The 17,960-nt window shown below is 38.6% G+C and overlaps 1 protein-coding gene across 1 annotated transcript in view; it reads left to right on the forward strand.

Moving 5' to 3' along the window:
* The first annotated feature begins 2,036 nt into the window (after positions 1-2,036).
* LOC128257084 (MOB kinase activator-like 2) overlaps positions 2,037-17,960 on the forward strand; it is a 35,105-nt gene continuing 19,181 nt past the window's right edge. Inside the window, 3 exon segments of the mRNA XM_052987902.1 lie at positions 2,037-2,370; positions 13,131-13,528; positions 13,531-14,192. Coding sequence (XP_052843862.1) covers positions 13,301-13,528; positions 13,531-14,192 — 890 coding nt within the window. The 5' untranslated portion in view covers positions 2,037-2,370; positions 13,131-13,300.

The following is a 17,960-nucleotide window of genomic DNA, read 5'->3' on the forward strand; positions in this document are numbered from 1 at the left end:
CTATATATTTAAGACCCTTGTGACAGTTTCGTAACTTAACATGAAAAACTATAAATAAGTATATTTAATTATGGTGACCCCCTGGTGGTCTTTGAAATTTCTATTTACCTTTCATAAAAGGCTCGTTCTTGGGAAATATTTCTTTACCATCTTGCCGCAATGTCTACAATCCACAGATCGCGATCGTGTGCCGTTTTTGCTGTCCGACTGCAACAGTCGCTGCAATAAGTAATGGGCACAAAGCAATTCGAGTAATGGCAAATGGCAGCAGTTGAACCGCTAGAAAGCAGCCAAGCATTGCAGTTGCAATTGTGCCGTGGAGGGAGTGAGACCGAAAAGTAATGAGAAAGAGAGGGATATATATACAAATATATATATAAATATATAAATACCGATCAGATGTTCCATTAGTCGCTCTGTGTGTGTGCATTATTGTGGATGAAATTTCGATGTGGTGCAAATGAACTTGCCGCCGTTTCAGTTGCTTTGCGGGCGGTCACAGGTGCTCGTTCTCTGTCCAAGAAGATTCCCTTTTCCGTCTATCCGCTTCTCACCTTTTCACCCTAGCTCTATTTCTCTGACTATTTCTTCAGCTCTTCAGCCGACAGCTGTTTATAAATACACTCAAAAACAATCTTAACTTGGTATTACAATTCGTTCAGTTCAACTATTTTTAAAAATGAAATGGTTCTCACTTTATACATTTTATTTTTCAACAGTTCGACAAACTAATTTAAATAAAACAACAGTTCAATTTGGTATGTTATGTTTAAGCCCAAAGAATTTAAAATATTGTACAGCAATCATTGGTCGCTTTTATTTAAACATTATTTTTTTCTGAGTGTACTACCGTGTTCCTGTTTTCGACTTTATTTACTGTGAATGACGATGCGTTTATACTTTGTTTTCTTGTTCAGGTCTAGATTCTGTGTAAGTCAGGCAACAAATGCAGTTCCTGTGTTCTTCGTTTCTCCTCCACCGCTCTTTTCTATTTGATTTCTTTTTTATACCCTCCTCACCGAAAAAATAGCGTGATAATTACACTCCGGGACGATGGATGGTCCAGAGGGGGCTATTTTATGCGGGCTTGGGGTCAATTCATTGATAAGAACTAGCTGGAGGTCTTTACCTTTAAGGATACCAAGTTGAAATGTCGTTTTAATCAATATTTTCTTTTCTTTTATTTTCAGGTGAGTAAAATATTAAATCGCATTTTTCTTACATTTCTGTAAAGAGGAAGTTGTCTAAATACCAGGTAATCTGTTAAAGTCAATTTGAGGAAAGAAAAAATAATAATTATATAAAAACAACATTAAAGCAGTAAATATAGCTGTGGTTACCCTTTAACCGCATTACTGAACTAAAATTAATTTTATTCACTTACTTTGACACTTTGCGAAAGTATTAGAACAACAGGCTTAAATGTTTTTCTGGTTCTTATTTATTAGCTGATGTTCTTCAACCCAAAATCCAAATAAAATCCAATAATAGAAAACATTTGTATTTGTTCCTAATAGTAGTAGATTCTACTACTATTCTACTGCTACTCAGCCAAATTCTCTTTTCTTGGCCAAGTGGCAACGCTGTCGCTGTCAGCTGCTTGGCATCAGCTGATTTTAGAGAGCGAAAGAAAAAGAGAGAGGGAGAGCAGAGCCAAAGCAGTCAAACAAGTGGTCGAGAAATGTATAAATGTGTGTGTGTTTCGCTTCAGTGGCGCATTTGTATGCAAAACACGTATAGGTGGTGCTCACTCGCTCAGCTGCTCGCTCCCTCTCTTCCCGTCTCTCTCGTGCAGAGAGCAGATGTTGCTGGTGTGCGAAACAGCAGCAACATTAGGGCAGCAACAGCAACAACATCACGGCAGCAACGGCAACAGCAACCACTTCATCTTTACTGTGTGCTCTGCTTTCGTTGCCAGTTTTCTGTTTTTTGTCTGCTTTTTTCTCTCCTTATTTGCGTGAGTGTTGATGTTGCTGCTGTGTATTGCCGTTGCTGCTGCTGCTGCTGCTGGTGTTGCTGCGGTGTATGTGTTGCTGTTGCCAGCCGAACGAGCAGCAGTCAGTCAAAGACAAGCGACTTGGCTCAGTGTAGAAATTTCCTTTGGCACGCTTGGTCGCTCGAGCGGTCGCAGGTCGTCGATGGTGGACTGTTGTTGTCGCCGCGTCATATTATTGGACATTGTTTTTCGAGGCGCCGCCGTCGGTTGCAACCTCACATCGCACTTAATCGCGTCGCAGTTAAAAAACAAAAGCAGCAGCAACATTTGCAACAGCAGCAACATCGATCGCCCACGTGAAATGCTATGCTAGATTGTGAAATTTCAAATTGAATACAAAATAAAAACTAAAATCCCTAAAAAGGGGCACAAATGTAAGCAGAAAAGGAGTCAGTCGTCTTACCAAAAATTACAAATAATATACAAAAGAAAAGAAGTGCCTCTCTGTGTGTGTGTGCTAGTGTTTTTCCCGTGCTGGTGTGAAACTGTGTCATTCACTGCGAAAAACTGCATTCAAGTTTTTCCTAAGAGCCGCGATTGCTGGCGTGTTATTGTTGCTGTTGCAGTTAGCTGCCACGGTTTGTTGCTTCACTGATTACGCGCAATGCAGCAGCAGCAGAAGCAGCAGCAGCAACAACAGCAGCAGCACAGCAGCAGCAACTGCAGAGGAGCAATAGCAGCTGAGAGTTCAGTTGCGAAACCGGCGAAGCGCGACTGTTGCCAATGCAACGCTTAGAATTGGCACACCAGCAACAACAGCAGCAGAAACAGCAGAAACTGCAGCAACAACACCAACAATACCGAAACTGCAGCAGCAACAACAACGGTACATTCACAATGTTGCTGGTGTGCCACTCCACCACTACTTTTTCCTACCACTGCCATATTGTTTTAACCACTTCCTTTGCCGCAGCGGCAGGAACTTCCTTCCTCACGGGCTTCCTGTCTGTATGTCTCTCTGTCTGTCTGTCTGTCTGTCTGGCCATCCCTCAAACCTCCCTTCTTTTTGCCGCCCCCTCGCCCCTCACGCATTGTCAGGTGTTTTCTTTGCCACACAGAAAAAAATGGGTGTATTTTCATAATCCTGTTCTGATATTCTTGTTAAATAGAATTTAACAACTACTAAAGCTTGAAAATCAATGATCTGTTTCATAATTTAAAAAAGGCCCTGGTTCATTCATCGTTTTTCAATTGCCAAATACAGACAATTCTCATAAATGTCTTCAAAATAAATAAATTAGGTTTAAATCTTTTAAAAATGTGTAGGTTCGAATACTAGTCGAACTAAAAATTATTAAATATGATTTAATTCTATCGGACTTTTCTGGTGTCTTAATGTTAAAAGCTAAAAATTTTGAAATTAATTACAGTTAGCCATTTCACACTTTAAAGTCAGAATTTAAAAAAGGTTTAAAGATAATAAAGGCCCCATCTGATCGTTTTTTTCTGTGCACATCCTGGTTGGGTTTTTATTTTTTATTTTTTGTCAACCCCGTTGACGCCTACGTGTTCAATGCGCTGAAAAAACAACACTACGAGTGGCTCAACCAGCAGCTTGTTATTTCTCACACCTTCCGGCCAACCCCCTCCCCTTTCGTCAGCCCCTGGTAAACCCTTTGGCCATCAAATGCGCTAGGCCATTTATCGATTTTTTTAGGTCATGCTAAAAATTGCAAAACCAACTGGAATTAGTTGCGGATTCCCATAGTTGAATTCCCATGGACTTTTGCGAATGGTAGATGAATTAAATTGATCCAAGCCTTTGTGGTGCGATGTTATCTAACAGATGAATTTTGACTATTGAATTGGTTTTCTATATTATATATATATATATATATAACGAAAATAAAAGGCGGTTTTAATTTAAACTTTTCGTGAAAACTAAATCACAGCTGCTTTAAAGGAATTTGTAAGCCTTTTAGAAAGCCGCTTAAAAAGTGCTTTGATATATGGCTTGTAACTTCCCACTGCAATTTGATATCGTATAAACATCAACTAGTTCTTATAGTTGCTTTATACTATTTATTATTGAGCGTTTTCCCTTGTGATGAAATACTTTTCTCACGGTATTTCCCCCACTCAGCTTAATTCCAGTGAAAAAATCTATAGATACAATGCAGTATTAGTCGTATTTAATCAGAAGTCTCATCCATATGCATTCGGCTGTGTTGTGTTTTTTATTTAATTTTCGCTGCGGATTAATCGATCGTTTAACCTATTTGGAAAAGGATAGTCACAGTTATAAACGCTGGCGGATAAATTTCTGGTAACTGGGTTAGTTAGCGACCCGAAAACTTCTCCGCCTTTCCAGTGAACCGTTATGCCATATATGCTGCCGGGCAGCTTCCAAATGAACAAACGAACAAACCAACAAGCCAACAAGTCAACAACGAACAGAATAACACAAACCAGCTCACAGATATGGGTATATGGAGAGGTACACCTATCTATGTATATCATGTCATCCATTGCATGTGCATCTCACGTCACACAGCCGTGTACCACGACTATTTCCATCTCCCTTATTCAGCCATATCTGTCTCCGTCTTCCTGCTCGCCAGTTGTAGAACTCGTTTTTATTTCTTTTGATATGATACCAATAATTCTACAGCTTTTCTACTGAGGAGGGGAGGGGTCTGTCTGACGTGTGTGACTTGCCAGTTTCGGTTTCGGTTTCTAATTTTTTTTTCCTTCTCGACTCTTTTCTCTACTACTTTGCAAAATGCTCGTTTGACCTTTAACGGGGGTACATACTGAAACTGAAATACAGAAATCGGCAACAATTAAGCTCATTCAAAACGCGAGCAAATGGGCAATCCGAAACACTCGGCGTCGCATTGCTAGAATCACTTCATAAATTTTGATTTAATGGCGCCGCCAGTGGGCGGAGGTGTGAAAACGAAACTAGAAGGGGAAAACGACAACAGAAGACAACAGTCAGCAAATTGGCTTCAATGCGAGTTGAAGGTTAAGTGCGACAGCGACGCGGAAATTAAGCGTTTGGATACTGAATTTGTTGCTGCTTCCGAGCAGGCGAATAAAGAATTAACCTCTTTTTTTGCTGCCATCGTTCGATATTTCGTATATTTTTTAGCACGCAGTTGAAATCATTTAACTGGCTTCCCAGCTAAGACTTTTAAATTTAAAGCTTAATAAATTTTTAGCATAAATCTAGGATTTTAGTTTTGTTATCTTCGTTTTATTTTTAAACGAACTGAAAAGCTTAAATGTTTTCGATTATTAACAATCATCAACATGCAAATATGCAAAATTGGCAATCAAAAATTGTAGAATAGCTTTTAAAAGAAAATTATCACCAATTTATTAAACCTATTTTTGAATGCCAGTTTTAAGACTAGTAACTCTTAAGAGAATAATAAAACAATTTTGGTATTATATATTTCTAAAATGTACTGAATAATGTGAAAATAAAATAAGTATCTATTGGCATGAGTTAAAATGAAACAAAAGTTTTATTTTTTGTTAGCCATATAGTTGTATTTTATATAATATCCTTTAAAATGTATAAACATTTTTTATAGTGCAAAGCCAAATTCGTTTTGAACGGAAATTTCAATCTGACAGGGCAATTTTTGCCCGCTTTTGATATTTCTTTGTGCGTTTTCCTTTGCATAGCTTTGCACGGGCTGTTTGCTTTTGTGTTGTGGGGACTGCTCGATATTTTTGCTTTTATAAATAACCTTAAACGATTTTTCTGCGCCGCCAGGCCGCACGAAAAGTGTCAATGTCAGCTGTTGTTGTGTTAGCCACGAAAACCAAAAAAAAACCGAAGCGAACCAAATCGAAAGCCAACCGATGTGAAATCGGAAAAATCGAAGAGCCCGTGCTAAATTTATTATTCAGCTGTCGGCATTTTGCCATCATAGGCTTTTTCCCAGCTTTGCCCCGATTTTCTAGTCCTTTTTTTTTTTTTTTTTTTTTGTATTTTTGCTAGCTGCCGCTAAAAGCTTCCGAAAATAAACGCAAATATGTATATATGCATATGTGTTCATATTTTATAAGCGAATACAGTGCAGCAGGCAGTGAAAATTGGCAAAATGTTTCCGTCACACAAAAAGCACTTTCACGCCTCCTTCACCTTTCCAACTTAAAAAAAAACACGCGCCGCTAATTGCACGCGTGTGCAACTATTTTTGCGAGATACAGAGATACACTTGCCACCAGGCCTCCTAAATAATTGTTAGCCGTCAGTTTTTGGCGCTGGCCAAATCTGTGGAGGAATACAACAGAAACAAAAATGTATCGAGACAAAGTAAAATAAACTTTGGTGGCCAAATCGCCGCACAGCAGATGAAATATCCGTGTTGCAATCGTGTTTTTTTCCATGCCGCCCCCGCCTGTTTCTTGAGGATTTGTAACAGCCTCAACAGCACTCGAGATGTTGTATGAGAAGACTGTGCTGCGCTCCCACAACATTGTCAAAAAACAAAAAACAAAGTAAAAAAAAAACAAAAACAAAAAAACCCCTCCCCATCTCACCCATTTTCAATGACCAAACGTAGACATTCGTCCCAGGCACTGTGGTTGTGGAGTGATCAAAATTTATGAAAATTAACATGTTCGACTTGACTTATTGCCTTGCCCATCGCTGTTCATGTATCTTGTTAACACGGTTGACTACAACTTCTGCATTTTGAGCAGAGGTAATCAAAACTTTTATGGAGGAAGCTACCGATGCACTTTCGTAGCTGAGGTGATCAGCAAATTAAGTGCCTTTTTATTTTAAAGCTGTTGGCATAGGAAAATCATAGTTTGTTTATTTTAAAGGAAGTATCTAGAGGTATACATTGTTTTAACGTTTTTTTTTTTAATTTAAAACACTTTTTAAACAAATATTTACCGAGTTTATGGATAAAGAAGCTTAGTTATTGGAATAAATATTCTACTAAAGTATTAGTTTTTCTTAATATTTCTTTATTAAAATCTAGATTAACTAACATATATATTCAACAATTTTTTATATTTTTCTAACAATTTTTTACTGCATGTTTGGGGATTAATAGACCGGTTTTAAGATATATTTATGTACGTTTGGGCTATGAAAATTTTAGTTTACGGCTATTAAAGTTCAAGCTTTTTGTTTCCTCGCGATAAAAAAAAAACACTTTCCTATGCCAGTTAAGAGTTATTAGTAATGCCTACCCGCTGATTTCAAATGAGTAGACTTCCCAGCAAGATCCACCGTGCTTTTCCATCTAAAGAGGTGGCTCGAGTTCCGTTGCAGGCCCCTTTTCTGTCCTCCAGTTGCTCTCGTCCGCCCACCGCCTGCAATGATAGTCGCTGAGATCGGCGGCCTATAATTATGCGGTTGGGCCCCTTTGATCAAATTCCCCTCCCAAACTTCTCCCACCATTTTACCCTCGTCGGCATTTTCAACTTAAGTTACATGGAAAAGAAGAAGTTCGGTAACTGGATACTGGTGAAAATTGCGCTGGTTTTTCCCCTCGATTTTTCCTCGCAGCGCTGGCAAACAATTTTCGGCTAGTTTTGCAATCGACTCCCACAGCCCACAGTCGCATCCCGCATTTCCCTAACGGCTTGATTTTCCTATAATTTTATCTCCCTGTTTTGTGTGCTTTTTTGTGTGTTTCGTTCATCAAATTGAGTTAGCCAAATTACTATAATTTTGTGGGAAATTTTATGGGTCAAATTTCAGTTTTGTTGACAATGCGCCGCCGTCTAAAGCAAAAAAAAAAAAAAACAAAAAAAAAGTGGGTAAAGCAGACGCGCCGCTGACCGCAGCACAATAATTTTTTCCATATTTTCGTTTTGCTTTTTACTAATTTGCTTAATTAGCGCGACTTACACTCATATATATGTATATATATATATTTGTATGCGAGGCTTCTCCGCGCGTTTTTTTTTTGTTTTTTACACGATTTAATTGGGTCTATGTATTTATTTTTATTGTTTTTCTCTTCGGTAATTTCAGTGGGACTTCTTCTTGGCTTTTTGTCGTTCAGTTTTGGCCTTTCTTATTTCTCTCACGTTTTGGGCTCAGTACAAGTTTATGGCGCAGCCTGAATGGCTTGGATTGGAGTTGAAGCAACAGCTGAAGTTTGGAGTACAGTGAAACGAGGGTACAGTGGAGCAATCCGGATCGGATTTAGGAGGGGGGGTTGGGGGGTGCTGGCGGGGGGGACCCCACATTAATGCTGGAAACGTGATGTGCGGCTTTTTGTGTAACTCGCCGTGAGAACATCGCGGCTCTGCAATCGCTCAGGTTTCGCTTCGTTTTAGATGACAGCAACGAATTGAAACGTTCAATCGTAGAGAGATCCCAGATCCATCCAACTGCACACGTAGATCATGGATCGACGAATCGGTTTTCAGTTTTCCGTTTTCCGTTTTCAGTTTTCCGTTTTTCTTTTGTCTCTGCCCATTTGCGTACTCACACACTCCGATCGGCGGTTAATCAGTCAGTAGTCAGTAATTGTGTGCGGCCTTCGGAGTGTGAAAATTGCTGCAATCGCTGAACGCACGGCTGCGATCGATGCAAGTACACACACAACACATGATCCACATGGATGGCGATCTATCATCTGCGGGGCCGAGCCCTTGAATCAGGGGCTTGGCCCATTGCCCGATCCGATAGGGTTCAAATAAATGCTATCTGTGTTGCCCTATATACCTACAATAAAATCATTTAGTTTTCATTGTCAAACTAAGTGTTTAAATCTCTGATTTTACTATACCCATTACATATAGTTAAAGTTTCAGATTAGTTTACCATATTTTTAAATTATTTTGATCTTAATAAATCATGTTCAGCTTTAAGCTAGTACTAGCTTTTAGAACATTTGACAATCCACATCAAATCATATTATTTCCATTCCACTTGATAAGGTGCCTATTCCAATGAAGCGAATTTATAATATTAGATTGTGTGTCGAAATTTCCAATTCGTTTCCAACCATACTGATTAACAGAGGTTTGAATTTCTTTTTCAGACATCCATAACTATTTAGTTTAAATCAATTTAATATGATTTGCTGCTCTAGTTTCTATGCTTTAAATAGAAACCATTACAAATAAGATCGAAGCATTTCAAATTGATTTATATTCTAATCACTAGAAAAAATGGAGAAATTTAAAAAATTAAATAAAAAGGTATTGAAAATATGAAGAGAAAAATGTTACCACTCTAAATAAAAATGCTAATTTGTATTCCATTTAGCTAGCAGCATTATTTATATATAATATTTCTTTCTTATCACTTTCAATGGATAAGTAATAAGCAAAAATCAAATTATGAATATTAAATGTTTACAACCCTAAACGAAAACGCTAATTGATAATCCATTTAGCAACGTTTTATTGCTGCAGCATTAATGAGTGTAAAAAGCTAAATGTAGACTTTACAAGCGATTGTGAAATATGATAGAGAACGCTGTGCTCATTTCAAGCGATCCCCCTGCAAACAGACTTCTGTTCCAGTAATGATCGAAGTAGTAGCGCCATCAAATCAATTTCCATTTCTACTTAATGTGTGTGTAGCCGCGATATGTGTGTTGTGTGACCTAAAAGCTGGTTAGCTGTTTAGACTCTTGCGGGCACAAAGCGGCACACAATCCACAATCGCTCGCTTATAGATGGATGTATCATCATCCGAGTGGAGTGGAAACCGCAAATCTAATTGCTTATGCACAGCGCATAACCTTGCCACTCCATGACACTTCTTGCTTCGCTGAGTACTGAGTATAGAGTACTGTGTACTGAGTACTGAGTACAGAGTACAGAGTACTGGGTACAGAGTAGATTTAAAGCCCAGTTGAAACCCTTCCAAGCGACCAAAACCGAAGAATCGGCAAGGGGCATACAGTGGAGAAAGCTTTCATCAACATCAACATCATCATCATCATCATCATCATTTTTGTGCAGCAGCAACATTGAAATGGAATGGCGGAGAATGGAATGGTTTGCAGTGGCAGCAGCTTGCTTGGCTTGGCTTAATTGAAAATTCACAGTAATGCCAGCTAGAAAACGACAGCTGCTGCGGATAAAAAAAAAAAAAACAAAAAGAGGAAAATATAAGGAAAAGGCAAACAGCCGAGGCAGAGCAGAGAAAACACATTAAAATAATATAATTATATTTTCTTGCCTAGACTTTTATACCGACTTATCTTCGCCTCTTCTCCACTTCACACTTTTATTTTGCTCTTAAGCGATTTATTTCTTGAGCTTGAGCTTGAGCTTGAGATTTCCGCATGCTTTGTCAACCGTGAACGGGCACGAACTTTCATTTTAAAATTCTCGAAGCGTGTTGCGCACTCTCAAACGAACTCAACCCGCCGCCCCATTCCATCCACCTAGTGTCAATTGCCGGGTATGAGAGAACCTACCAAAAACTCTAAAAAAATAATAATCCCAAGTGTCATCATCATCATCGTGATCACCTGTATAAGATTGTTTCATGCCTTTGCACTCGGCTTTCTTTGGAAACTTTTCATGGCTGCCAGCTTGGCTTAATTCTGGCCATTTATATGGCTAACAACGTGCCTGACAAATGGAAATAGAAATAGAAACAAAATCCACAAAGAGCATTTCAGAATTGCAGCCATGTAATTTGCTAATTAAAAGACATGGAAAGTGTTCCGTTTTCCACCTTTCAAATTGTCAGGTCTAGAAGTGTTTTACAGTCGCCAATCCATAAGACACACTTTCGGTTTTCATTTTCACTCTCCAGCCAGGTGGTAGTGGCCGGCACCACCCATCATCATCTGAGCCAATTCAATCTCGAGTACTCGCCAAATGTGAAAGTTCCCAAGTTCCCAAGTTTTCAAGTTTCCGGAGGTGTCAAAACAGAGGCCATTCTATTTTTCACACCTTTTTCTTTTACTTTTCCGTAAGCCATGGTTTGAGGTGCAGATAATTTTGCTGTATATGTATATGCATATATTTACTATCAACTGCCTGTTTTGGTCGTCATACCGCTTGTCTCGTGCCACTGAATCACTGAATTCGCTCATCGGGCACGTTGTTCATGCCAGATAAGCTCTTTCTTGTTTGTCATGTGCCGGGAAATTCTGTGGCATATTCATAAAGCTGAAATCCATGTGTCATACATATATGATGCGATACAGAAATCGCCAGCTTTTGAGCATGGCTTACTCTGCTTAGCTGACGTCAAACAGGGCATTATCTTGGTCTTGATTCCCGCAATTTCAGAAAAATTCTATAATTATAGGATGTTGTCAGAGTTTTGGACAATGAATCAGCGCTGAAAGGAAATTTCATTCCTTTTGAATCAAAATCATAATATATTTATAACGATAAAGAAATACAAGTACATGGCTTTCATTAAAAATGTATTTCAAGCATTATGGGAATTAACTAGAAGTATAAAGGTAAAGTACGTAATTAGGTAGCCTGATTTTACTTAAGTCCCTTTTTATTGTTTTCTGGTCAACTTGCATCCATCTTAAATCAATTTTAAAAATCACAAAAAAATTGAATTTCAATCATGTAGTTTAAAAATTGCCTTAAATCATCTTGATTTCCATTACCCAAGGATATGACTTCATCCTAGCCCCTTTGATTTATCAATGGCAATCCTTTTGTGTTGATTTTGTTGTGCCATTACCATTACCATTACCATTATATCGATTTGCATTTACCAAATAGTTTCAAATATCCACCCATCGGTTCAATCAGCTCCCAATCTAATTCGCTTGACTAGGTGCCCTTCTCTTTTTGAACAAGGCTGGGGTGGATTCAATCCATTTATATGTGGGTATTTGGGTGAAGGTTATCGGGTGTCCAACTCCTTTTTTTTTCGTTTTTTATTTTTTATTTTTTTTTTTCCTTTGACACGTTGCAGTCTTGAGTTGATTTAAGTCTGTATATCTTCTGCTTGTTTCCCCTGCTGAATCTTGTAGGCTGCAGATTTTCCAGTTTCCAGTTGGGACCCAGGCCCAGGCCCAGCCCATTTCTTGGTCGTGCTTCTTTAATGATGTGTTTTAATTTTGCCTTGTCGTTTCGCTGTTTTTGCCTGCGATTGCGTAAGCAGCGGATGACGCTGCCGCCTCTTACTTTCTTTTTCTTTTGGCCTGTGCCGGCGCGTTGTCTTAAAGTAATGTCTTAAAAAAAAGGCATAAATAAGAGACGATTTGAGTTGAATCGAATGTGAAAAGGAACTCAGAAATGGCAGCAGCACACTGCTGAATGAGTTTTATTTTATTTTATTTTGTACAATTAAATCTTCGACTTGTTGTGTGTTTCCTTGGGTGTTTTTGGAACATTTGCATTAATTAACTGCAGTGAGGAAAAAGCCAAACAAATAAGTTCAAGAATAACAAAAACAAAAACCAAACCCAAGCCAGCACAAAAAGGGAAGAAACTTATAATTTATTTCTTTAGTAAATCTAATTAGCATATAAGCGGATTTAAGCTTAGCAACTCACACCAACGAATCGCGCCTACTCAAATCAAATCACTCTCCATTGCGAATAAGTTTTGCATTTGTTTTTGTTTTGTGTGAACTACGCAACGAGTCGAAAAACTCACGCGATCGCGTTTTCTAACGACACAATATAATATAAATATATATATATACACATATTCAAATATACATGTATGTATATATGGGGGGCACATTTATGCCCAGAAAGCGCGCACATTTATATGTATTAAAACTAAATAATAAATACAAAAGCTCAAAGCACATGGCACTGCTATTATCATCATCATCATCATCATCATCATCGCACTGTGGGAGATTACCGCATGAGAATTTATTACAAAATTGGTTCCAGCCCCTTTGGATTTGTTGGGATTATGTGGATTAAGGCTTTCGTCAAATCGATTTTGTTTGTATTTTTAGATTTAAATCTTTCGAGCTTATTTATGTGCAACAATTAGTTTGGCCAAAATCTAGTGCGGCAATAATCCAGGTTTAATCAAACTCATTCCACTGTGCAGTTCTTGTGGAAAAATTTGAAGCCATTGAATGACACATACTGGCACCCAAAGCACGAGAAGTTTTCAATGGCCTTTTTGCCATTTTGCAAAAGCAAGGCAAAAGGGAATGGCCAAAACAAAAAAAAAAACAAAAAAAAAAAAGTTGAAAGTTCGCTTTGAAACTTAATTCCCTATTTGTTTTATTTTTATTTAGAAGAAAGTTTTGGCTTAACAAGAGTGAAAGATGGAAAAAAAAACGAACTGAATCAAATTAAAATGTGTGCAAAATCATTTAGCATCAGCAAAAGAAGCAGCAGAAGCAATAACAAATGAGTGAATTATAGTGACAAAATAAAATAGAGAAGCCAAAAGTGACAGTGAATAATGTTGAGAGCGCCCACACAGCACATCGTGCAACTCGGTTTCGGAACGAAAACGACGACGACGACGACAGCGGCAACATCTGCAGCAGCAACACCAAGCGGCAAGCAGCAACAGCAGCGCAAAACGCTGTTGCAACGCTTCCGGCAGCAGCAACACAAGTTGCCCAAAGTCACAGCCGAGGAGACAACAATTGACACAGAATATTATTTCAAGAAGCAGCAGCAGCAGCATCATCAGCAGCATCAGCAACTTCCTATCAGCAAGGCGACAATTGTTTGTTATTTTTGACAACAGCAATAGCCACAAACACCGAGCAATTGCCGAAGAAGCCGAAGAAAAAGAAGGAGCCGTGCAGCTACAATTTCGCATCGGCTCTCAGGCGCAACAAGAAGCCAAAATCAGCAGCGGCAACATCGACCGACGACGACGACAGTTGTCGCAGCATCAACAGCAACAGCAGCACCAGCGGCAGCAGCAACAGTTTGTCTAATAGTTGCATTAACAATCATAACAACACTCATTATAAAAACAGTAAAAACACCAGGCACACCACTTGTAGTGGTAGCAGCAACAGCAACAGCAACAACAATAACTACATTGGTAATTACAATTGCAAAACAAGTGAACAACAAGCGTGGAAAGCAGCAGCACAACAGCAGCAACAACAACTCCTCATTAGCAGGCCAAGTGATCGGCAATATCCCAGCAGCAACAGCAACAGCAACAGCAACAGCAACATCAGCAGCAGCAGCAGAAGCAACAACAGTGGTGGCCATATCATCATGTCACCCACTTCGCAGGCGCCCACCCGTACCTCCCTGTTCGATTCCTGTCATCGAAAGATTCGCCTGATCGGCGGCGGTCCAGTTGCCTTCTTGGGCGGATTGGTTGCGTAAGTTTTGAATTGACATTTCATTTGAACTTATAATATTCTCAGCGGACAATAGAACTGTATGATTTGTGGTTCGGGGAGGGATTATCGTTGTGGCGAAGAGGGTAGTCCCCAATCCGGTATTTTTTTTTGGCAGCTATTCCAATCTTTCGCCAGATTTAGGTAGTCAGGGTCGCTTAGAATACGTCAGCTGTGTCAATCATATTGTTCACAAAGTTATTAATTACCCAATTTAAGATTATTTCGTATAACACTTAGCCATACGCTGCTATAAATTAGCATGTTTTAAAAACCGGAATTCAAAACTAAGAGTTAATGCTATTTTTAGCCAGCAAAGAGTTAATAAAATTCGTAGTTGCATTGTTTCAGCCTTAATACTTATACCCTTTAATTGTGCAGACTATCTATCCGAAAGAATGATTTATGGCCAGCTTTGTGAATGCCCAATAGTTTATGATAATTACCATTAATGTATTACCATCCACATTACGCTCGTTAGCATTCACTCTATTGCGATCAACTTTCTAAGGTCAAGTCATGGAGAATTGCACAAAGTTATAATTTGTTCGCATTAGGGAAATACTTAAGATACCCGTGTCAGAGGTCGAACAAAGGAAGCCGAAAAAAAAAATATACTTAACAATAAAGAACGCAGAAAACAGAGCAAAGCTAAAGATAAATGCGGTATTTACTCATTTTTATGGCTTTAATTACGAGCATTTCTCAAGCGGCTTTTGTAGAGTTTTTTGTTGTTTTTTTGTTTTTTTTTTTTTGTTTGGTGACCACCAAAAGCACTCTGTGGTGTGTGCAAATTCAAGGTTCAAGCGGCAATTAAAACATCACAAGAGTGGAAGCAGCCAAGAAACAAACAGAAATAGAAATAGAAACAGAAACAGAAACAAAGGCGGCCAACACAATTTATGCATATGCTGGGCCTAAAGGTATCAAAAAATGCGCCTGAAGGTCATCAGAATTAGGTGGTGTGGTGGTGGTGACCCCAACCAAAGCTCTGTAAAATGAAAACTGTAACTTAGCAGAATTAGCAGACTGTTGCTGGCGAACAGCTGATGCTGCTTCCTTATTTACCCGTGTCCAAATATAACCAAAGCTTTATCTGCCTGTGATCTGGCTTTATTTGAAAAGCAAAGTTAAACGAACTCTCAAATTACCGAGGTGAGACAACCGCAAAGCGTTGACACTCACTCTGCCACCGACTTCTGCTCACAGAGTGCGCTGAACTGATAATTAGTTAGGAAACCAAATATTGACACACATGAGCATGCATAAATAATATAGGAATAGGAATTGGAAAAGGAATAGGAATACTATATAAAACGAGAGGATGGACAAAAGGCGGGCGTGGGGTTCTGAAGTTCTGAGTAACAACTTATACACTTGTTTTGGGGGTCGTCTTTGTGCATGCAACTCACATACAGACCCTCACACTCCAGGCCCCAAAACAATGACTAACAGTATGCGTATACAAACTGAGTGAGTATCAGCAGGCAGAACCCTATAACAATAGTCATTTGTTAAGTGAGTTGGTGGAGAAAAGGGGGTAGCGGAGTAAAAGGGCGCATTATGAAAATGATAATGATAAACCTGTCAGGCCGACAGACCCACAGAGAGTGTCAATGGCACTATAAGCTACCAGGCCCGATAACAAACTCATCCACAAACTCTGAATTTACATAATAATGCTCAAAAGTTTTTGATTGTCTCATTTGCTTTGGTTTTCTTCAAAAAGTCCAAACAAATTTGAATAAAAAAACACCTTAGTAAACAAATAAAAAATTAACAAATATATATAACCGACGAAAACTGAAATCTTCATAAATGAGTTATATTGTCTGGACGAAGACCTCTTTGTACTTCAGAGGTAATTGAGCACAAAGAAATATCCACCAAGTGGCTGGTTAACACTTTTAAAACTTCCTGTTCGGCAAAAAAACAGCGATATGCTAATTATTTTTACTTATATTCCAAAAATAAAATACAAGTATTCTGCTAAATCTTTTTTTTAGATCATCATATATGACTCACAGAAGAGCTTTAAGCATTATTTTTTTTTTTTATCAATGATAGTTAATGATGTTTTAAACAATGGAACCCATAACTTAACTTTAACGAAACATTAGTAAATGTTGCTTCGTTTAATCACTTGGCCACACTAATATACATCTATTTTGAACACTCATTACCAAAGTTGTATAGAAAGCCTAAACAATCGTTTGCTTTCTTTGTAAGAGTTTCACTCAGTCATCGGTGAAGGAAGTGGACACCGCCTTCAACGATGTAGCCCCATTTTTTTCCCTCCGGGCTCCAAATGCCACTGCTACAATGGGTCCACTCCGGTCCAGTAAAGTACATACATACACATGTTACTTGCACTTTTTTCTCATTTTCTTACTCCATGTCTGGGCATTATTAATCGTGGTGGCTACAACTTTTCCCCTGCCCTTTGCCAGCTGCTCAACTTTGGCTCGTTGGGTTTCTCGCTCCACATGTTTGGGGGGGCTTATCATATGGGCTGGAGAGCTCCGTTGGCTGTTACCGTTTCTGCTCCAGCTGGTCGCTAACGTTTTAATTTCCTGTCCCAATTTAATATGTATTTTGTATACCCATGCCGGACTTTTATAGCCCATTGCCCATTTTGCTTTTGCTGATTTACGATTTACGAGCAATCTAGAGAGACAGAGTGAGAGATGGAGATTTGCAGATATAATTCTACATAGAGAATCTTTTTTATTTCAACCATAAGGTATAAGGTCTGACTCCTAATCATCTGGGCCTTAACCTTAACCCGCCGCCTCGCAGCTGTCACAGCACCTTGGGCTTTGGTATTTAAACGAGAACAGGTGCTCACAGGCGATCCCAAGCTTCTGTCGCCGCCGTTCATTGACACTCCACGCACTGGACCACTTAATGACTGACTAACTGACAAACTGACAAACTGACTAACTGACAAACTGATGAACTCACAATCTGCCCGACTGACAAAGGGAACAGCTGGCGAGGAGACAAAGACAAAGCGCCTCCGGATCAAGCTCGAATTAGTGCAGCCAGCAGGCGTATCAAGGTACTCAACTCGAGTTCATTACTAATGCCTGACGGCCAGCAAGTCAGCGATGGAGAACGGGCAATTAGCTCCCAGGGACCCCAAGAATTAGAACTGGCAAAGGTTTCTTGGCTTTCGAAAATTCATTGCGTTTAGAAACCTTTAAACAAGCTATGAAAAATAAATAAGGTGTTGAATATCTTTAAGAAATGACTGAATGTCAGTGACACATATACCTATTTCAGGAACCCTGAACAAAACTTTTATTAACAACAACGTCAAAAATAACCTTGTTTTTATTCCAAAAAAGTATAGAAAGCTCAATAATTTGGGATAACAAATAAAACTTTATTTACTTTTGCCTATAAATCAGCCAAATTGGTAAACAAACAAATAAAAATCTTAATAGGCCTTTTAAAATATAATTATGTATTAAAGTTTTTGATATTTAAACATCGGACAAATTAATTACCAATACCATTTAAAAAAAATTTAGATACAAATACATTTGACTGTTTTGAGTCTCTACAGAAATCTTGAAGTAATAAGATTTTTAATTGTGGAGATTACAACTTTAGATAATCTTGAAATTCTATTGTGGCTATTTAAAATTTAAGTTTTACTCAATTATCTCTCATGCTAAAATATCAACAGTTTTTTTAGTTTTTGTTATCGAATCTTAAAGTATTTCTTTTAAATGCATACATTTT

Source organism: Drosophila gunungcola (assembly GCF_025200985.1).
Source record: "Drosophila gunungcola strain Sukarami chromosome 3L unlocalized genomic scaffold, Dgunungcola_SK_2 000002F, whole genome shotgun sequence".
NCBI classification, from domain to species: domain Eukaryota; kingdom Metazoa; phylum Arthropoda; class Insecta; order Diptera; family Drosophilidae; genus Drosophila; species Drosophila gunungcola.